The sequence below is a fragment of the Thalassophryne amazonica genome, chromosome 15 (assembly GCF_902500255.1).
Source record: "Thalassophryne amazonica chromosome 15, fThaAma1.1, whole genome shotgun sequence".
NCBI lineage: Eukaryota > Metazoa > Chordata > Actinopteri > Batrachoidiformes > Batrachoididae > Thalassophryne > Thalassophryne amazonica.
This window is the reverse complement of record NC_047117.1, coordinates 16,057,742-16,080,595: the sequence shown is the minus strand read 5'-3', so window position 1 is coordinate 16,080,595 and position 22,854 is coordinate 16,057,742. Positions and strand designations below refer to the sequence as shown.

At 42.3% G+C, this 22,854-nt stretch overlaps 1 protein-coding gene across 1 annotated transcript in view; it reads right to left on the bottom strand.

Annotated features, from left to right (window-relative positions):
- Positions 1-3,555: 3,555 nt before the first annotated feature.
- Positions 3,556-22,854, bottom strand: part of LOC117525538 (E3 ubiquitin-protein ligase RBBP6-like) — a 39,017-nt gene continuing 19,718 nt past the window's right edge. Inside the window, exons 5-20 of the mRNA XM_034187403.1 lie at positions 22,637-22,725; positions 22,405-22,501; positions 22,146-22,288; positions 21,834-22,006; positions 20,917-21,020; positions 20,160-20,833; positions 20,002-20,065; positions 18,212-18,269; positions 18,072-18,126; positions 17,649-17,981; positions 15,413-15,508; positions 13,692-15,285; positions 12,891-13,486; positions 12,717-12,787; positions 12,537-12,624; positions 3,556-4,887 (exon numbers count right to left, since the gene is read on the bottom strand). Coding sequence (XP_034043294.1) covers positions 4,002-4,887; positions 12,537-12,624; positions 12,717-12,787; positions 12,891-13,486; positions 13,692-15,285; positions 15,413-15,508; positions 17,649-17,981; positions 18,072-18,126; positions 18,212-18,269; positions 20,002-20,065; positions 20,160-20,833; positions 20,917-21,020; positions 21,834-22,006; positions 22,146-22,288; positions 22,405-22,501; positions 22,637-22,725 — 5,121 coding nt within the window. The 3' untranslated portion in view covers positions 3,556-4,001. The remainder of the gene's footprint in view (positions 4,888-12,536; positions 12,625-12,716; positions 12,788-12,890; positions 13,487-13,691; positions 15,286-15,412; positions 15,509-17,648; positions 17,982-18,071; positions 18,127-18,211; positions 18,270-20,001; positions 20,066-20,159; positions 20,834-20,916; positions 21,021-21,833; positions 22,007-22,145; positions 22,289-22,404; positions 22,502-22,636; positions 22,726-22,854) is intronic.

Genomic DNA, 22,854 nt, shown 5'->3' with positions numbered 1-22,854 from the left:
AATGACCTTATATGCACTTTTTGCACTCTATAAACACGTGCACAAACACGCAGTAAGCTGACAGATAGTGTTTTTAAGCGCTGCTTGCTGTTGCTGTGGACTAAATAGTTGAACTGCTCTGGTTCCTCTCAGCCCATCATCATCTGCAGCCTTCAGCTCCTCCTCTGTTCCAGACGCAATATCATGTTATGTGCACACAGACAAAACAAATAATGCATAATGAGGATTTGCAAAACCAGCCAGTGAATTCTCAGCTTTCCTGCCTCATCACGACTCCAGGCAGGAGTTACAGCGCCACACAGTGTTCATTGGGAGTCACTGCAGTGAGTTCCTTCTGGGAAGTTGAGTTTTAATTATTCATGTCTGAATGAAAGAGCTGATTTAAAAAAAACCTGGAACTCATCACTACTGCTAAATAACAGCTTTCGAGGACTAAAGCAAAACCTCCTCTGTGCACCTCTCAGTGGAAACAGAAAGCAAACAATTAATATCAAGCTTCTGTAACTGTATGAAGAAAAAAATGTTTAATAGTAGCATTTTTTTTTTCATTTCCCCACTTTCATTTTTTAAATGTTTTGCAATTGAATATTTACATTTTTTTAAGAATATGCAGAATTTTCCCATCCTCATTATTGACTTGACTTATTTAAAAACAGAAAATCTACAAATCCACTCACATATGACTAAATAAATGCCATAAAACGTGGAATCTTTCACATTTAAATGAGCAAATTGTGAGAAAGTTCAGCTACAGCGCATCACAACGCCTCACTTTTTCCACATTACAAAGCGGATGAAATTCTTTTTTTTTTTTTTCTCAAACCTTTACACACAATACTCCATAATGACAGTGTGAAGAAAGTTTGAGATTTTTGCAAATGTGTTTAAAAAAATGAAGAGATCACATGTATTCACAGCCTTTGGACATGAAGCTCCAAATTTAGTTCACGTGCATCCTGTGTCCACTGATCATCCTTGAGATGTTTCTACAGCTTAACTGAAGTCCTCCTGGGGTGAATTCAGTTGATTGGACATGATTTGGAAAGACACACACCTGTCTACATATAAGGTCCCACAATTGGCAGTGCATGTCAGAACACAAACCAAGCATGAAGTCAAAGGAATTGTCTGTCGACCCCCAAGACAGAATTGTCTCGAAGCACAAATCTGGGGAAAGGTACAAAAACATTTCTGCTGCTTTGAAGGTCCCAATGAGTACAGTGGCCTCCAACATCCGTAAATGAAAGAAATTTGGATCCACCTGGACTCTTCCTAGAGTTGGTCGCCCGTCTAAACTGACCCATCGGGGGAGAAGGGCCTCAGTCAGGGAGGTGTAAGAACCCGATGATCACTCTGTGAGAGCTCCAGCATTCCTCTGTGGAGACGGGAGAACCTTCCAGAAGGACAACCATCTCTGCAGCAATTCACCAATCAGGCCTGTATGGTAGAGTGGCCAGATGGAAGTCACTCAGTAAAAGGCAAACGGCAGCCTGGCTGGAGTTTGCCAAAAGGCACCTGAAGGACTCTCAGACCATGAGAAACAAAATTCTCTGGTCTGATGAGACAAAGATTGAACTCTATGATGTGAATGCCAGGAATCATGTTTGGAGGAAACCAGGCACCATCTGGGGAAGGGTACAGAAGCATTTCCGCTGTTTGAAAGTCCTACTCAGTACAGTGGCCTCAATCATCCATAAATGGAAAACGTTCAGATCCACCAGGACTCTTCCTAGAGTTGGCCACCCGTCAAAACTAAGCGATCGGGGGAGAAGGACCTTACTCAGGGAGGTGACCAAGAACCCAGCACTCACTCTGTCAGAGCTCCAGCATTCCTCTGTGGAGAAAGCAGAACCTTCCATAAGAACAGCCATCTCTGCAGCAACCAACCAATCGGACATCCTGGATGAAAACCTGCTCTTTTCAGCAGGACAATGACCCTAAGCACACAGCCAAGATATCAAAGGAGTGGCTTCAGGACAACTCTGTAAATGCTCCTGAGTGGCCCAGTCAGAACTCAGACCTGAATCTGATTGAACATCTCTGGAGAGATCTGAAAAGGTGTGTGCAACACCACACATCCAACCTGATGGAGCCTGAGAGGTGCTGCAAAGAGGAATGGACAAAACTGCATAAAGATCAGTGCACCAAACTTGTGGCATCATATGCAAGAAGACTTGAGGCTGTAATTGCTGCCAAAGGAGGATCAACATAGTACTGAGCAAAGGATGTGAATACTTATGTACGTATGACTTTTTAAAAATTTTTTAAATAAATTTGCAACATTTTTTTTCCCCATATTGTCATTATGGGATGTTGTATGTAGAACTTTTGAGGGGGGAAAAAAATTTACTCCATTTTGGAATAAGGCTGTAACATAAATGTGGGGAAAGTGAAGTGCTGTGAATACTTTCTCGATGCACTGTATACTAAATTTTCTCTGGTGCCATAATTACAGTCCAAAGGACACAAAAAGCTCAGGGCAGAGGGGGAAAAATATTAAGGTTAACTCAGGTTTAACAGCCAACGTGAAGGTTTTATTAATGTAAAAATCAACATTGTGCAGCTGCTTGGATGAACGCTCCTTTTATGATGCCTTTGAAATGTAAATACTGATGTCCGGATAAAAATCAGCACGACTGCAGAGGTGCTGTGAGAAATGTCAGTCAGCAGTAACACTAAATTATACAGAAACATTTTTCTTCTGCCGATGCTACATAATTAGATTTGACCACCACCTGAGTGTGACATTTAATTATTGTACAGTAATTCCATATAACTGACTGTACCTTTGTCACTGATACCTTCTATTTCCGTGACTATTGAAAAATTCTAATCACAGCCATTAGCTTAAAAAGGTCCACTGTCAAAATTAAGACAAAGTACAGATGATGCAAATTTAATTTATTGCACAAGAATGAATGACACAGGGATGTTCTGAGGTCAACAGTTTTTAATAATAATAAAAAAAATAATAATAATTGCCATTTGTCAGGCTACAAACCCTCAGTCACATTTCACTCACTGCTGCTGCACATAAAAAAAAAAATTAACAGATTTTATGATCGACATACATTCCAGTGTAGCATAAAACACCAAGTTCAGTTATTTCCTTAAAGGGCCACACTAACTTTCATGTTTTAGTTCCTTATACACAAAGTGTTGTAAATATCTCAATCTTCTAGGTAGCTGGCTGAAATAAACTAAGATGAAAGTGACAATTTGCAGACACTTTCATGTAATCTGTCACACTTCTTTTAAACTCACAGTAGGCTTTCACAGTGCGCCTTAGCTTGTTTGATCTCCGATACAAAAGCATCGCTGAATGCATCACCATCGAGAAGCGTGTGGGACTGCCAAATGACAACCATTACCCAGAAACATCTTTCCCAAAAACAAACCGCTGCAAAAACCAGAACAAAAAAAAAAAAAAACCTGCTGCCTGAAGGAACAAACTATGCACGCTATTCTGCAATACTGGTTAGTATTCACAGGTATGTCAACTGCAGGTAATGGTCAAAAACTGACTGCAACAGCTTAAGGATCATCGAACATTAACCAGCACACAGGGACATGACCAACCAAGGACCAAAATCAAGTGGTGGGGCTCGTCTCTATTTACAGTTTAATAAGAGGCAGAGAAACGGTGATTCCTCCTTCAATGAAAACAAAGTGCATCCCTGAGTACAGTATTTCGGTTTCCTGTCACTGAACTTCACTGCCAGAGTCTGTGAGCCCAGCCAAGCTCCACATGGATGTTAGCAGTGGTCACCGGTGCTTCGTGTACATCCAACAGTTTGAGTAACATGAAGCACAGCAGCTGAGCAGCCCCATGCCAGGGTCCTGTGAAAACATGGGACTTTGAGACACCCTGCAGTGTTTCATCCATACCTTTCAATGAGCAGGAGGTGCAGCCATGCTAACGGGAGACAATATTTCTAGATGCATCTTAGGATAGTTACAAATTATAGCCTATGGCTTTGTTTTAGCAGCGCAGCCATGCCCTATTTTACTGGCACCTCATGCTCTGGTTTATCTGTCCTCTCTTGCTCTTCTGCATCTTTGTCTTTGTTCTTTTTGTGTTTCTTTTTCTTGTGTTTATGTTTGTGCTCCTTGTGTTCTCCCTCTTTGTCCTGGCTGCTATGCTTCTTATGCTTTTTGTGCTTTTTATGCTTCTTGTGTTTTTTCTTCTTCTTCTCTGCCGTGGCGGTGGCCGAGCCTCCGAGGTTGCTCAGGGTGGGACTGTGGGACGGTTGGCTGGTTGACTGGCTGGGGCTGTGGCTCCGCCCTCTGTCGGGCTCAGAGCCTTCTCCTTCACTGTAATCTGGAACGAACGCGGCCTCGTCTGTCTCACGGCCCAGGTCGGAGCACAAGCGTTGCCTCTTGGGTTCTGGGCCGCGATTCTCCTCTCTTCCTCCACCTCTGCCCTCCGCTGCTCTCTCCTCCTTCCCCGTTCCCCCTTTCCCCTCCTCTCTCACTTTAGCTTTGGTTGGTTTGTTAGAACCCACATGCGCCACCCTGACACCTCTGCCCTCTTCCCTTGGTCCTCCTCTACCCTTTTTCTCTTCCTTCACTGCTCCTCTCCTCTCATCTCTCATTCGCTCTCGGCTTTCATTGGCGACGGGTTTCGGTGCTTCCGGCTGCACATCACTGCTGCGGCTCCTGTGCAGTGGCGGTGTTGGTTCCTTGGGTGGTTCCAACTCATTTTCTAGCCCTTCCTCCTCGTCGTCTTCCCTCTCCCACTTGGAGCGGGGAGGTGCCTGAATAAGTGGAACCTCCTTTTCTGGGCTGGGGGTGTGGCCACTGGTATTTGGAGGGCTACATGAGGGTGCTTCTGCAGGTTTAGAAGATGCACTTTTCTGGTCTTTGTCCGAGTCCCTCTTCATGTCTCTGGAAACAAAAACAGACATGTTAAATATTAAAATACAAACCAGACTGCTCAGACAGTTGAACTGCTAACTCAGCAACATCTGACGTAAGAAACATACATCAACGATTTACTAACATTGCTTCTCCAGTGAAATGACCTCAAGTTCGTGAAGTTCAAACAGAATCATGGAAGGAAGACACTTTATACAGCACTATGCATGGAAAGCCATTTCAAAGAAATCAATACAAAGGCCTAAAAAGTTCCAGCTTTTCCAAACTGTCAGTTTTTTACTAGTTTGTGAGGTCCTACAACTTATTTTCAAACATGATTTGTCGACAAAATTGGGAGGGAATGGCGCAATCACACACACAAAAATCACAGCTGGGTACATTTTCAGTGGAGTGGAAGCAGGAAACAACATTCAGGATATACCTGTGGACTTTTGGCTTTTATGTGACTAATCCTTTCCAGGTTTTAACACACACACACACACAAAAAACAAACAAAAAGAATTCTTGAATTCTTTTGAAATATGTATTTCATGAATAAATGAAACTTATAACTTGAATTAAAATAAAAGTTTAAATTTAAAGACCGATAATGAGTTCTGACATTAGGGACAGTTGTCAGACAAACATAAGATCAAAAGGTTCCTAACAGAAGCAGATCTGATAGGTAACTCAGCCCAAAACCATCTAATGTTTTGTAAAGCAGCAGTACCTTTATTTGTGACAGGAAGAGTCGGTGCAGCAACCAAAACTTTAAAGTGATGTTCTGTTTTAATTCCAGAAGCAGCATTTTGGTTCAACTACACCTGTTAATTTGCTTATGAAGTCTTAAGGAATCCAAAGTGTAACTAAAAAACAAGAGTCATCAAGAGAGGACATATACACCCGGTCCCCACAAATCAGTAATAAAAAGTGTCTGGGGATCACCCAAGTACAACCTCTTGCTAAATATGAATAAAATTTGTCAACTGGTTCTTGAGATATCGCGCAAACAAGTGAAAATGGATGCATGGACAGACAGACGGACATGGTGATTGCTTTATCTCCCCCCGTATTTCATATCAGGGGAATAAAAACCTTCTGTAAAGCCCAAGTCAGCCTTCAAAATTTCCATGTGGTCATAAATGTCAGATCAGAGAACTACTGCAGCAAAGGTTGTACTTCGGGAAGTTTCCACCATTGTCACGTTTTCCGAAGTTAGCAACAACTTCTTGGTCACATCTCTTATAAATTCCCATTTCCTTCTTGTTTAGTTTGGCCCAGTGTCGTGCTTCAGGATGTTGCGTTTATTCCAAACTTTTTCCACTTAATTATGAGGGCTATTCTGCTCTTAAAAACTCTTAATGACGTTGAATTTTCTTTTTCGTGTCTTTCCATTGACCTATGCAACAATGCTCTTGATAAGCTCTGTGGACATTTGTGTAGAGGTTTTATGTATTTATGATTTTGTTGAGAAAAATTATGTTCAGATCAAAGAAACATGTCTCAATTGAAACTAAGAGATAAATGTAAAACATTCGATTGATAATGTTAATGTCAACACAAGGACAAACACCTCGTCCTGTCCCAAACACAAGGACTTAAAAATCTTTGTCACAAGTGTAAGACTGAGTTTAACCCAGCGATCTGGAGTTTTCATCCAGGATGTCTCTGTATATTGTTACATTCACCTTTCCCTCAATCCTGACTAGTCTCCTAGTTCCTGCTGCTGAAAAACATCCTCACAGCATGATGCTCCCACCACCAGGCTTCACTGTAGGGATGGTGCCTGGTTTCCGCCAAAACATGATGCCTGGCATTCACACCAAAGAGTTCAATCTTTGTCTCATCAAACCAGAGAATTTTGTTTCCCGTGGTCTGAGAGTTCTTCAGGTGCCTTTTGGCAAACTCCAGGTGGGCTTCCATGTGCCTTTTACTAAGGAGTGGCTTCCATCTGTCCACTCTACCATACAGGCCTGATTGGTGGACTGGTGCAGACAGTCTCAAAGGAGTGACCGTCAGGTTTTTGGTCACCTCCTTGACTAAGGCCCTTCTCTCCTGATTGCTCAATATAGATGGATGGCTAGCTCTAGGAAGAGTCCTGATGGATCCGAACTTCTTCCATTTACAGATGATGGAGGCCACTGTGCTCATTGGGACCTTCCAAGCAGCAGAAATGTTTCTGTACCCTTCCCCAGATTTGTGCCTCAAGACAATCTTGTCTTGGAGGTCTACAGACAATTCCTTTGACTTCATGCCTTGTTTGTGCTCTGACATGCACTGTCAACTGTGAGATATATGTAGACAGTTGTGTGCCTTTACAATTCATGTCCAATCAACTGAATTTACCCCAGGCGGACTCCAATTAAGCTGTAGAAACATCTCGAGGATGATCAAAGGAAACAGGATGCACCTGAGCTCAATTTTGAGCTTCACGGCAAAGGCTGTGAATACTGATGTACATGTGATTTTTTATTTTTATAAATCTGCAAAAAAAAAAAAAAAAAAAAAAAAAAACCTTTCCACATTGTTGTTATGGGATATTGTGTGTAGAATTCTGAGGAAAAAAAATTAACGTCACCCATTTTGGAATATGACTAACATAAAATGGGGAAAAAGTGAAGCACTGAATACTTTCAGAATGCACTGTCGACTGATGGAAATAATAATGTTGAACCTAATGCAGAAGTCTAGGATTGCTTCCCTTCGACAGAGGTAGGACATTTTGAATGCCCTCCATCTACCTTTATGTTCATCTGATACGACCCTAAAGTCAATGGACTGCCTAGGATTTCAAGTGGTAACACGAACTACATTACTTTAATAACCTCTATGACAGTGTTAGTAGTTATGTCACATTTCCTGAAGGGCAGATTATTAGATCATTGTCAAGATGAGTAAGGAACTGAAATGTCTGGGTTTGAGCTTGTGCTGGCTTTCAACAAAGTCAATCAGCAGTGTATCCAATTTGAATTTGTAGATGCAGTGACATTCATGTCTCTGGATTCTCAGCCTTTGATATCAAGAGACCAAGAAAGAGCTGACAGTCATGAGGTAGCTAGACAGGTGTTTGGTGGATCCAGTATCTTTGAATGAAAGTTCAAGTCTTTAAGCTCCTGGTGTTTCCCATCTTGCTGTATGGTTGTGAGCCTTTGACACTAACCAGTGATCTATGGCGCCATCTAAATATCTTTGCTACTAGGTCTCCTCGGACATTCCTTGAGTACCGCTGGAATGACTTGTGTCAAACAAGTGGTTATCAGGGAGATATGGATGACAAATGCGTGGTGAAAATGAAATGCATGGTGAGGAAGCATCAGCTATGACATAATAGCCACGTGGCGCGTTTCTCCAGGCATAATCCAGCACACAGTGCCTCTGTGTTAAGGACCCCAGCAGCTGGGAAAGGACAACAGGATGACCATGTTCCACCTGGCTGCAGCAGATGCTTTGAAGAAGCAAACACTTGATTTATTTCTTTACATCAACTTTGTGCTTTTAGCTTTAGGACATTATTATGGCCTTTGACCTCACTTGATGTTTGGGTGATGAATTTTTTTTTTTTAAATCCTCCTAGGCCAACTGCCTCATCTGCAATGAGGTCCCCTAGAACCGAAGGGCACCGCCATTTTGAATGGTCACATGTCCTATCTGATAGACTCGGTCACACCAACTTCACTTCTGATTTGCTTCCATGTCAGATCAGTATCCGCCTCATTCGCCATGAGGACACCTACAATTCGAGTTGTCCAGTCATTTTAAAAAACAAAAACAGTGGCTAAAATGCAAAAAACTCAAACATCTAATTAAACTGTCTTAACTACTACTTAAACAATCCACCCAGCTCAATTATTGTCACGTTACATTAACATCTGGAGGAATTAGGACCGCCATGACCAGAGTACATAATTTCACTTTTTCAGGGATTTCCTTGGGTGGAATGACAAAGAATCATTGATGACTTCAAAGAATGTCCTTACAAAACATTTTGAGAACAGTATCTTCATGGATTTGCCTTACTACTTGCAGCAGCAAAACAGGGGTGGTGGCCAAGTGGTTAGTGTGCTTGGCTTCAGTCCGGAGGGTTTCCGGTTCAAATTCCACCACTGTCTCATTTCTCCATGCAATGTGGAGTTGCGTCAGGAAGGGCATTCAGCATAAAACTTGTGCCGAATCAATATGCAGATCCACCATGGATCTGCTGTGGTGACCCTGGGTGAAAACAAGGGAGCAACCAAAGGGTCTTACTTTTTACTTGCAGCAGCAAAACAGAGAAATTAACAGCAAGTGTCTGCAGCAGGTTTCATTTTCATTTTACAGTTTCACAGTGTACTTTCAGAAAGTTGGCAACATGATGATACTTTTTAAGGATCTGTCTTGTTAATAAGTACCTAAGACATGGTTTGCTATTTAACTGTAAGTTTCAGGCATGCATTTCCAATAAGGGTTATATAAGGTCACGTTTTACTAGGTCAATATGTTCTTGTTAAAATCTTTTATCTGCATAGTGAGTCACTGTGTTCTTGTTAAGATTTTCTATCTGCTCAGAAAAGCACAATTTGTAACTGCCGTCTGTTATGTGAAAAGGCGAAACAACAGACAGTGGTCGCCAACCCCAAGGTCTTGTTTTTTTGTCTTTCCAATTTTGACCTAGTCAGCACCTGGCTTAAACATGACAATCTTTGTTATCATGCACTGTGCACATGACATGGAAGGACAGCTCCTCTGTTGTGTTGACTAAATAGAAATCAGCTGTGAAAACAGGTCAATCCATTGCAACAGATCTCTCTATAAAATATCACTATTTCATGTTCAGGGTCCTTTTCTGAACGAGTTCAGGCTTTGTCTGTTAAGGACCCAGATCTGTCTAACTTCACCTCAAACTACCTAAATTATATATTGTGTACTAACAGAATTTCTTTTTACTATTCAGAACAGTACTAATTAAAGAGCCAAGTCTAAGTTTATCACTGTACAGACCCAGTGACGCTCAAAGGCAGCCAGGTCAGTCACCAGGAAATGTACAACGGAAGAGAAACCTTGAAAAGTATCAACTTTTGACAAGATAATAATGGCATTATAGACAAATGACACCCCCTCACCCCCCAAAAAACCTGGTAGTATAAGTGGCATTGAAAATATTAATACTAGTTTAAACTTACTCAGACTTTTATACAGAAGGCTCTTGTCTGACCCTATAATTTTACTTGTTCATTACCTGGTGTTCCTGCTTATAATTGTATCCTGTTTGAAATGCTGCTCTCCCTCAACAATTAAAAAAAGTAAACTACAGTAAAGTCCACATATTTTTTACTGTTATCTTGTCATCCATGACAAAATAATGAGGTACCAGGTATGAAACCCCAAAATCATTTGACTTAAAAAAAAAAAAAAAAAAAAAAAAAAAAGTGCAGCTTTCATACAAAGTCTTTTCATTTTATTTTGTTGATCTGCTGTTTTGAATCTACACTGTACTGTTAGACTGGTAACAACCAGAATAACAATAGGAACCCATGGAACAAAGGATCAGAATTCCAGTAATAATTAGGGGTAGCTACTGGATGCTGCAGAGCATCAGTCTAACGGGAGCTGACCTTGGTTTTCAAAGGAAAAAATGCAACAGGCAATTGTGAGAATTTTCCTGCCAAAAAATAGAAAACACTCAGAATGGACAAATATAGGTGAACCTCATTAACATGCACAAGTTGGGATCCACAAAATTGAACCGCGAGTTATCGGAAACCGTGAGTTAATGAGGTTGACCAAAAACACACAGTAGTCTTTACACAGTAGTCTAATTTTCTGGGTCCACAAATCGACTGAGTAAACCCGAAATGCGAGTTACGCATACGCGAGTTAACAAGGTTTATCTACAACCCCTGGCAAAAATTATGGAATCACCGACCTCGGAGGATGTTCATTCAGTTGTTTAATTTTGTAGAAAAAAGCAGATCACAGACATGACACAAAACTAAAGTCATTTCAAATGGCAACTTTCTGGCTTTAAGAAACACTATAAGAAATTAGGAAAAAAATTGTGGCAGTCAGTAACGGTTACTTTTTTAGACCAAGCAGAGGGAAAAAATATGGAATCACTCAATTCTGAGGAAAAAATTATGGAATCATGAAAAACAAAAGAACGCTCCAACACATCACTAGTAATTTGTTGCACCACCTCTGGCTTTTATAACAGCTTGCAATCTCTGAGGCATGGACTTAATGAGTGACAAACAGTACTCTTCATCAATCTGGCTCCAACTTTCTCTGATTGCTGTTGCCAGATCAGCTTTGCAAGTTGGAGCCTTGTCATGGACAATTTTCCTCAACTTCCACCAAAGATTTTCAATTGGATTAAGAGCCTGACTATTTGCAGGCCATGACATTGACCCTATGTGTCTTTTTGCAAGGAATGTTTTCACAGTTTTTGCTCTATGGCAAGATGCATTATCATCTTGAAAAATGATTTCATCATCCCCAAACATCCTTTCAATTGATGGGATAAGAAAAGTGTCCAAAATATCAATGTAAACTTGTGCATTTATTGATGATGTAATAATGACAGCCATCTCCCCAGTGCTTTTACCTGACATGCAGCCCCATATCATCAATGACTGTGGAAATTTACATGTTCTCTTCAGGCAGTCATCTTTATAAATCTCATTGGAACGGCACCAAACAAAAGTTCCAGCATCATCACCTTGCCCAACACAGATTCGAAATTCATCACTGAATATGACTTTCATCCAGTCATCCACAGTCCACGATTGCTTTTCCTTAGCTCATTGTAACCTTGTTTTTTTCTGTTTAGGTGTTAATGATGGCTTTCGTTTAGCTTTTCTGTATGTAAATCCCATTTCCTTTAGGCGGTTTCTTACAGTTCGGTCACAGATGTTGACTCCAGTTTCCTCCCATTCGTTCCTCATTTGTTTTGTTGTGCATTTTCAATTTTTGAGACATATTGCTTTAAGTTTTCTGTCTTGACGCTTTGATGTCTTCCTTGGTCTACCAGTATGTTTGCCTTTAACAACCTTCCCATGTTTGTATTTGGTCCAGAGTTTAGACACAGCTGACTGTGAACAACCAACATCTTTTGCAACATTGCGTGATGATTTACCCTCTAAGAGTTTAATAATCCTCTCCTTTGTTTCAATTGACATCTCTCGTGTTGGAGCCATGATTCATGTCAGTCCACTTGGTGCAACAGCTCTCCAAGGTGTCATCACTCCTTTTTAGATGCAGACTAACAAGCAGATCTGATTTGATGCAGGTGTTAGTTTTGGGGATTAAAATTTACAGGGTGATTCCATAATTTATTCCTCAGAATTGAGTGAGTCCATATTTTTTTCCCTCTGCTTGGTCTAAAAAAGTAACCGTTACTGACTAATACAATTTTTTTTTCTTGATTTCTTATAGTGTTTCTTAAAGCCAGAAAGTTGCCATTTGAAATGACTTTAGTTTTGTGTCATGTCTGTGATCTGCTTTTTTTCTACAAAATTAAACAACTGAATGAACATCCTCCGAGGCCGGTGATTCCATAATTTTTGCCAGGGGTTGTAATAATAATGAAAGGGTCTTTTGCTCATGATCCTGAATGCAACTAGAACAGACTAAAAGGAGGGGGAAAAAAATCTACAGTTTAGAGAAGCAGAAAAGGTCTTAATGGGTTGAAGATCAACACTCACCTCGTAGAAGCCACAGTGTGGCTGCTCAGCACTTTGCGACTGATCCTCGGTTTGCTCTTCACAGCAGAGTCTTCACCATTTTTCCCAGCTGGGGTAAAGAAAGTCAAGAAAGGGAACCGCAGATTAATTCATGTTTAATTACACAATAACAAAGTCAGTATATTTCCACACACGTCTTACCTTCTTTGCGAACAGTAGCCGACTTTTCTCCAGAGTGCAGATTCCTCTCTGCTCTGTCTTTGGACACACTTCTGCGGAAAAAGTCAATAATAATGTTTACACCTAAAACCAATGTGTAACACAATCCTACTGAGACAGAGGTCATACCTACAGGCCGAGCGAACTACAATGTACCTGTCAGGTTTGGTGGATCTCTCAGATCCCTTCCCCCTCTGCTTAGAAGACACGGTTGATTTTTCCTGCTGGTCTGCTATTTTCCTAGAGATAGATTTCTCTGCAATGGTCATCTTATCCAGAGAAACAGACCTCCCCCCTCCTCCACTTCCAGACGCAGAGCTCTTTCGTTCAGTCTTCACTGTCCTGTCTCCTTCTGCCTCTCTCGTCGCTGTAACAGCTGCTTTCTGCATGCCTGATCCTGAGACCCTGTCCCTGTCTCGATCAGACACCGGGGGGCGCTCTCTGTCCCTGTCTGATCCTGAAGCTCTGTCCCGCTCACTTTCTGAACCTGGTGGTATCTCTCCAGCAGATCCTGGTCTTTCTCTAGAGCCTGCTCTCTCAGAAGATGTGGATCGAGCAGTTTTCCTTCCTTCTCCTTCAGTTGTACTAGTAGTTCTTTCTCCTTCACAAGTGCTGTCACCAACTGACAGATCAGAAGCTGTGGTTGTCTTCTCCGTCCCCAGATGTGCTCGGTCTGTCGGCACTCTCTCAGAACTGCCCTTTCTCACCACATCTCTGTTCAACTTAATCCTCTTCTGGACCAGTGGCTTCAACTGGATGACAGCAAAAACCAATAGAGACAACACAATGTTAGACAAAGCAGATTTATAACTTAGGCTCGGCTCACTCCTGTTTGAAAATTAATACAGTAAATTTAAAAACTACAGATGAGTGATGGCATGCAAAAATATCAATTTACATAAAAACACATTTGAAATTATTTCACTAGCATTTTCCAGTATTCCAAAAAAGGCACACCTGAAGTTCCATTAGAGGTTTGATGGCTCCTCGATCTGGCTCTCCACGCCCCAACTCATGACTTGCTGGTAAGAGAAGACCAGGCCTCTCAGATGGGGGTGGGGTTCGACGGATGTGAGGTGGAAGAGAGATGTGTGGGTGAGAATGGATTTCGCTGATGACACCTATCCCATCTATTCTCCTTAGCTTGCCAGGCGGCGAGCCAAGTAATGACCGGCTGCCGTCGCCGAACCGTCGCCGGCTGTCTCCTGGGGAAGTGGGTCTGTGGAGGCCTGGCAGTCCATGCGAATGGGTAACAAGGGGAATGGCACCACTGCCATGAGGAAGATCTCTTCTCCCACGAAAGTCAGGGCCAAGGCGATGGCTATCATGAACAGTGTTATGGGGTAGCGGGAGGGCATTCTGGGAGGATATGGGTGGGGTCTTGAGCAAGGGAGGCTTGACTGCATAACTTTTACTCTTGTCTTTTCTGTGGGTATTTGAGTCCGAGCCCTCCTCAGTTTTGACTTTGGTGGTCTTTAATGATTTAGCAACAGAGGACAGTTCTTTCTTTGAGGTGAGCACTCTATCGCCAGTCTTGCTTTTCACTCTATCCACTTTCAACTTCGTAGCCTCAGTCTTTATTTTAGCTTTCACCTTCTGACCCTTGTCCTTCTTGGTCTTGTCTGACTGTGTTTTTGACGATATCTTGCTTGCAGGTTTAACAGGCAGAGACGTGCTTTTAGAACTTGGAGCCTTGGTAACCACAGTGGTAGCTGCAGGTTTTGAGGAGACAGGAGGTGTTTTGGAAAGTAAAGACATTTCATCCATGGGTTCATCTCTTACAGGTGTAGCATCACCTCTTTCTGCTGATTGGTGGGATGATTCCGACTCCTCCCCAGACTTCTTTTTTATTTTCTTAGTCTTGAGGACTTTAGTGCTGGATTTGGTCCCTGAAGAGGAAGACGGGGGATGATGGTGAGGTGGGGCAGTCCTTTCTTCTTTCCCTCTTCTTCCTCTTCCTTGGGGTGAGTATTCTCTGGAAAATGGGGAGAGCCTGTCTCTCTCCCGGTCTCTGCTGCCACGACCTCTCTGATGCAGAGAAGGATGTTGGTTTTCATAGTCTTTGAAGACTTTGTTACACCAGTCTCTGTATTCTTTCTCCCACTGTCGACAACGATCTCTTTCCCATCTGTCATGGCTTCCAGGACTCATACCTTTCACATCAAACTGTGGCAGATCTCGAAACGGTGGCTTCCAGCCGCCAGGGCTGCGATTCCGGTATCCACCAGGGGACCGGGATCGTGACCTAGACCTATAAGATCCTACACCTTCCCCACCCTCCCAGCCTCCACCTCTGTAAGATGGAGGAGATCGCGGAGATCCTGAGTGGCGATACCCGTAAGATCTTGAACGTGAGCGAGACCTTGTTCTTGAGCGTCCATAACTGCGTCCATTGCGTCTGGAATAAGGGGAGCGAGGAAAAGACCTGCCACGGGAACGTGACCGTGATCTACTGTGGGAATAAGAGTAAGACCTAGATCTGGTTCTAGACCTCGATCTTGAACGAGAGTATGGAGAACGGCTGAATGGTGAGCGACTGTATGACCTGGACCTAGAAATAGTTGAAAAGAGCAGAAGAAGGTTAAAAAAAAATTACAGAAATAGGTTAGAAGACTTGTACGTGATGCAGTCAATGAAAAACTGAAAACAACTTTAGAGTACCTTTTCAAAAAACTTACCTGGAATAAGATGGCCTTCTCCTCTTTGGTGGGTTTCTGTACTTCATAAGCTCTTTGTGGAAGTCTTTAGTAAATTCATCCAGTTTGGAAGGAACTCTAGTGATTACAATGATAAAACAAACAGTTTAACTTTTGAAACTAAGCCAGAGCTGAAATTCAATAATATTCACCTTTGCTCCCATTTTGTATGAGATGAACTCAAAGATCTGAAACTTTTTCCACATACACAATATCACCATTTCCCTCAAATATTGTTCACAAACCAGTCTAAATCTGTGACAGTAAGCACTTCTCCTTTGCTGAGATAATCCATCCCACCTCACAGGTGTGCCATACCAAGATGCTGATTAGACACCATGATTAGTGCACAGGTGTGCCTTAGACTGTCCACAATAAAAGGCCACTCTGAAAGGTGCAGTTTTGTTTTATTGGGGGGGGATACCAGTCAGTATCTGCTGTGACCACCATTTGCCTCATGCAGTGCAACACATCTCCTTCGCATAGAGTTGATCAGGTTGTCAATTGTGGCCTGTGAAATGTTGGTCCACTCCTCTTCAATGGCTGTGCGAAGTTACTGGATATTGGCAGGAACTGGTACACGCTGTCGTATACGCCGGTCCAGAGCATCCCAAACATGCTCAATGGGTGGCACGTCCGGTGAGTATGCCGGCCATGCAAGAACTGGGACATTTTCAGCTTCCAAGAATTGTGTACAGATCCTTGCAACATGGGGCCATGCATTATCCTGCTGCAACATGAGGTGATGTTCTTGGATGTATGGCACAACAATGGGCCTCAGGATCTCGTCACGGTATCTCTGTGCATTCAAAATGCCATCAATAAAATGCACCTGTGTTCTTCGTCCATAACACACGCCTGCCCATACCATAACCCCACCGCCACCATGGGCCACTCGATCCACAACATTGACATCAGAAAACCGCTCACCCACACGACGCCACACGCTGTCTGCCATCTGCCCTGGACTGTGTGAACCGGGATTCATCCGTGAAGAGAACACCTCTCCAACGTGCCAAACGCCAGCGAATGTGAGCATTTGCCCACTCAAGTCGGTTACGACGATGAACTGGAGTCAGGTCCAGACCCCGATGAGGACGACGAGCATGCAGATGAGCTTCCCTGAGATGGTTTCTGACAGTTTGAGCAGAAATTCTTTGGTTATGCAAACCGATTGTTTCAGCAGCTGTCCGAGTGGCTGGTCTCAGACGATCTTGGAGGTGAACATGCTGGATGTGGAGGTCCTGGGCTGGTGTGGTTACACATGGTCTGCGGTTGTGAGGCTGGTTGGATGTACTGCCAAATTCTCTGAAACGCCTTTGGAGATGGCTTATGGTAGAGAAATGAACATTCAATACACGAGCAACAGCTCTGGTTGACATTCCTGCTGTCAGCATACCAATTGCACGCTCCCTCAAATCTTGTGACATCTGTGGCATTGTGCTGTGATAAAACTGCACCTTTCAGAGTGGCCTTTTATTGTGGGCAGTCTAAGGCACACCTGTGCACTAATCATGGTGTCTAATCAGCATCTTGGTATGGCACACCTGTGAGGTGGGATGGATTATCTCAGCAAAGGAGAAGTGCTCACTATCACAGATTTAGACTGGTTTGTGAACAATATTTGAGGGAAATGGTGATATTGTGTATGTGGAAAAAGTTTTAGATCTTTGAGTTCATCTCATACAAAATGGGAGCAAAACCAAAAGTGTTGCATTTATATTTTTGTTGTGTGTGTGTGTGTGTGTATATATATATATATATATATATATACACACACACACACACACACACACACACACACACGAGCATCATTTACATCAATTATTAAGAAATATAAAAGTATGTTCCTGTGTCAATCTGTCACCAGAATTGTGTATAACATGTCTATTGCCTCACCAGTTATACACTTTCAAGGCAGAAAGGCACAGAGAAGGTAGAGCTTAGACACTTCAGCTACAGTTTGCCAGAAGAAAGATTTCATCCCATTTCTATTCCACTCAATCTTGAAGCTGTGACTGGTGGAGCAACAAACAAAAGTTGCACAATGCAGTGTCTCTAATCACAACCATAGAAATCTGCAGCCCCTTCAGTGTAGTCATGGGTCTTAGTGGCTTCCCTCACTAGTCTCCTTCCTGTACTGACAGTGTGTTCAAGCTTTCCATAGGTAGTGTATATAATTTAAAATGTGCTCATCCAGCAAAAGAGTCAGACTAACTTGTCCCGACGGTCATGCCGTCTGTAGAAATCTTCTTTAGAAAGGGAAGGCTGAGACATGCTTGGTGGAAGAGTGACAAGAGGAGGCTGGGTACCAGGGCCAACCCAGGCAGGGTTCAGCCCAGGTGGTCCAGGTGCGTAGAGAGGCTGAGGCTGGTAATTCATTGCTGGAGGTGGGACCAGGCCAGGCCCAGAGGTGTATGGTGGGTGATAGGCCTGAGATGGTGGAGGATATAGGGATGGTGTTTGATAAACTGGAGGAGCAGGGCCCGGAGGTGGAGCCGTTTGTAGGTGAGCAGTGGGCCGTTGTTCTCTACTTCTGTAAGGCCTGAGGCTTAAAAAATAAAAATAAAAACAGGACAAATTCTGAAAAGTATTCATTATTTTAATTAAACAGACGTCATTTCTCATAGATAAGTCTTACCTCTCCCAATGTCGACTTCCTCCTTTGTGGGAGTGATGAGTCTGGGACTGGTGACCTAAAAGTGCATCAAGATAGCACAGTCAGTACTGAATGCCCAACTTCACTCAAATCTCCTCAATTCAGCTGAATGAAACTCTTACCAAGTGGGAGAGTTGGCCTTGAAGGTGGCAGGTGACCAACAACCATTAGATTGTAGCCCTGCAGGAGAAGTCAGAGTGGGAGGAAAACACAGTAAATGTGGAGCTTTTGTTCAAGAATTGGGAATAAAGTAGAAAGGACAAAAGGTTGTAGGATTTTATTCAAAAAATGAAATAAGTCACCACACCTGTGTGAATGTTTTAGCATAAATGTTTATCATGTCCTACATTAATGTACAAATAATCATTTGAGTTACAAAACAAACAAAAATAATCTTGAAAACAAAATCTGTCATGTGACCATCCTAAGTCAGTTTTAAACCCTGACACCTGCTGGTACCAGATATGTTCCCTGAATTTCATAGTGTTAAGGGAATGAGTCTATGAGTTTCCCTTGGCTGTGACCCACTTACAGCTGGTGTGACTGGGATAATTCAGATGAAGCAGACTGAGTGGGAATCAAACCCTGTCCAACTCCTGTCCCACTGAGCTACAGGCTCTGTATGTATGTGACTGAGGATGAATAGTTTTATCAAAAACTATTCACCCTTTTGTGTTCCTACCTATCTATCCTCCATTTGATAACATGGTAATAAGTTTTTCATATGGGATTTTCATATGGGGTCATTTCAGGAAAAACGCAAAGGAGGAAATGTTCTGAATTTCAAAAATGAAAATGGAAGGAGAACAAATGTAATTACAAGAATGCAACTTCAGGATGTGTGGGATCTCAGTGCTGAAAAACTGAGAACTGAATAGTTCTCAATTGTGGTAAGATATGTTAGGCAAGTTTTATTTTTATTCATCCCAGTCAAACATTTTGTATTTTAAATAACTTCCATGAGAACAATGGCTCATGACATCCCTGGGACAAACTCCTGGTCTTCTCAATGGCCATTTTTGTGTAATTAGAAGCAGAAATGTCCATACTCAGAAGTCCAAAAGTGATGACATCACAGCCCCCTGACAACCGCTCAACCAGTTCTAAAAAAAAATGAATGAATCCATACTCACGTTATTTGCTTCCTACTTTTCTGATGAGCCAAAACCACAAGTTACTAAAAATCTGATCATAAGGAAAGTTGTAATTATTTTCCAGGTTACTGAGGAACTGTTCAAGCTTGCATGAACAAAAAAACACACGTTTCAACATGGTGGTAAGTGTTGCTGCTTTTCAGTCTGTTCTGCTGCTGCACATGCTAGAGTCCTCTGATTACATCTGTTACTCCAACGTTCTATTAAATGCTAAAAGTTTAACAGACATGACTAGAACTTTGTGAATGTTGTTCACCTGCGTCGGACTTCAGCATGTCGTATAATTTTTCAGTGTTTAAATTATGTATTTATGATACGCAGTAAGTGAGTAGACTGATCAGGTATTAAAAGCAGCTGCTGTGCTAAAACAACCTGCCGTCCTTCCAATAAGTAACACCAGTGTAGGAACCTTTGCTGAAGTCTGCACACTGCACTCAGACTTGTCTTCACAACATAAAATGGACATTTGAAAAGACAGATTAGAAACATCTTGAGCTTGTTATGGATATGATTCACATTTTGACGCTCTATCAGGATATACAGCCATTTGGTATCAATGTGTGAAGTTCTTAAGTCCTAAAGGCCCTGAGGTCCATTCATGCCACTGCTTATCTCCAAATTTTGAAACATGAAGCACATCAGAGTCTATAACTCCCTCTGGAAGGGACATCAGTTCGATGCAGGTTACTCCAATAACCAAAGCCAGCAACCATTCACAGCTGGCCAGCCTATTACTAAAGCTATGTACATGGTTTTACCTGGTGTCTTCTTTCAGAGGTCCGAGACGAGTCAGGTATCACTGTGGGCTCTGGGTTAGTCTCCCTAATATGCAAATAAATAGAATATCAATAACCCTATTAATTTTCAATTAAATGTCAGCAGGTTATTTTTTGCAGTACATATTTCTCAAACTCACCCTGGTGGGGGTGGTTCAGCTTCACTGGTGGAATGTACAGGAGAATGGTGGTCAACAAGAGGTGCAGGAGATCGCGAAGCCTCTTGTCCATCAGTAGCAGAAGTTGGGGCAGGAACAGGTGATGGAACAGGAGTAGTGGCAGGAGAAGGGATCTGGGCAGCCGTTGGAACAGGAGTCGGTGCAGGGGCAGGATTAGGGGTAAGGGCAGGAGAATGTGCAGGGGCAGGATCTAGGGCAGGTGCAGAAGTCTGTGCAGGCGTGGGAGCCTGTGCAGGGGCAGGAGTCTGTGCAGGGGCAGGAGTCTGTGTCGGGGCAGCTGTTGGAGCAGGGACAGATGCTGAGGCAGTTATTGGGGACGGGGCAGTAGTCTGTGTAGGGGCCGGACCAGGAGTCTGTGCAGGGGAAGGGGCAGGAGTCTGTGCAGGGGCAGGGGTCGAGGCAGGACTTGAAGCAGGGGCGGGTGTCGGGGTAGGCGATGGGGCTCGTGCTTGAGGGGCAGTGGCGGGAACACTTGTTGCTGGAGGGCGAGAGACGTTTGCCAATAGTGGGTCCTGCTGCTGTCTGGAGGGCAGAGCTCTGACCAACTGAGGACGAGATGGCGGCAGGGCTACCAGCTGCATCTGCTTGCGACCAGGTTTGGTGTATCCCGTCTCATTTTTAAAATTATTTACAGCCTATCCAGAAAATAAGACAACATGAAGTTTCCAGCTTTTTGCTCGGCATCTACTGAATTTCTGATTCAACCGATGTACGTTACCTGTCGAAGGAACTTGTTGGCAATGAGATTGTCAGGTGAAACGTCCGACTGTTTGCATGTGAAACAGACATGCTCCTCTGAGTCAAGCAAGTTGCTTCTAATACCTGAGAGTAAATACATGATTAAATTAGGCACTGTAAATTCAGCTGTCAATACTACCCTTTGTAATTGTGAAGTACAGTAATTCAAAGTTTTTAGGTCAATACCAAAAGGATCATGAACTCACAAAAACTCACAAATCTGTTTGTAAAATCATTTCAGTTGTGTTGGCTGTCAATATCGCCACATAAAGCACTAGGGTAACGTAATGCAACTTAAAAACAAGAATTTCATTTGAGTATGAAATGAGAAATATTTAAATTTCAATTTAATTTAATTTATATAGCGCCAATTCACAACAAAGTTGCCTCAAGGTGCTTCACACAAGTAAGGTCTAACCTTACCAACCACCAGAGCAACACAGGCGACAGTGATAAGGAATTATACCAACAAATTGCACAATTCTCTGAGCCTGTTTTGGAAAAATGAGGATTTCTATAAGAATCAAAGCGGTTTCACCCTGAATGACAGCGAAAACAAAATGTTGAGTTTAAAAAGGCATTTCGCTGCACTTTTATGAGGTATTTGTGTCAAAAACTGAATCATAATCATGAGGGTTTTAGGCAAGTTGCATCAACAACTGAGCCCAACTGTGTTATAGTTCCACATTTACACAGCCAGTGTTATATGATCAAACTCTATAACTAAAATCTGGCTGCTGCTGGCACAGGTGTAACCAAATACATAATGTATGCGTTTTGAAAAGTTAACATGCACAATTACAGTATATATGCTATTCTTATATATAAAATTTACATTGACATTTCAAATATTAGACCAATTTTTAACAATTCTTCGCTAGTCAAGTATAAACTCACACTCATCGCAGTAACTATTTCCACAACAAGGAATAACCACAGCATCGGTCATCAAGTCATTGCAGATTGGACATAGCAGCTCATCAGGGATTGGATCAGAGTCATCGTCAGAAGATGATTGGTCATGGGGAACAAATGGAGGGCGTTCCTTCTTTCCTTGTGCATATGCCTCCCTGTATAAACATTTTTGTTTTTAAATCAAAAGGAATGTGCTGCTTCCAGCTCTTTTAAAGGTGGTGATAACATTAGATGCAGGTTGTGCAATACACTTATGGTTTAACTTTCGTGTAAATAGGCATGATTAACACGTACGCATCTATGGCAGGTATAGCATATTCTCCAGTACTGGTTAACATGGCTCCCTTGGCATTTGGATCTGCTTTCACCATGAAGCTCTGAGGGATTCCCTTACTAGTCTTTATGGGCTTGGGACCATCCACATTCTTATCTTGAATCTAAGAAAGATGAAATTTGAGAAGACAAGGATGATGCAAAATCTATGTAATAATATCTAATTGCTGCAATGTAGTACAACATTTGCGTGTGGCGTCTGTTTCTCAGCAGTGATTACCATCTGCATAGGACATTGCCGAATATAGTGACCAGCCTTTCCACAACGAAAGCAGGTATAATGAGCAGGTGGCGCTCCAATTACTTTCTTGGAGTAACTGTGACAAAAGGCACAAAATATCAACTTTGCAAAGCTAAAAAAATGGATTCACATTATTACAAATCAAGAAGAAAACATGACTTCAACCAATACAAAAATCAAGGTTTGTGACTGCCAATATTTATATACTAACTGTATGGGGTCGTATTCATGGTTGGATTGGGTCATCATGGCTCTAATCTTGTCCTCCTCTGATGCATTTGCATCAACCAGGTTAGGCATCTAAAAAAAAAGAAAATTAAATTAAAAATACAATGTAGAAGAAATGAGGATATCAACTTTACAGGAAATAAAGAATCTGTGGTCAATGTACACTTATTTTGGAAGCATAACATGGATGTACATAGGCTC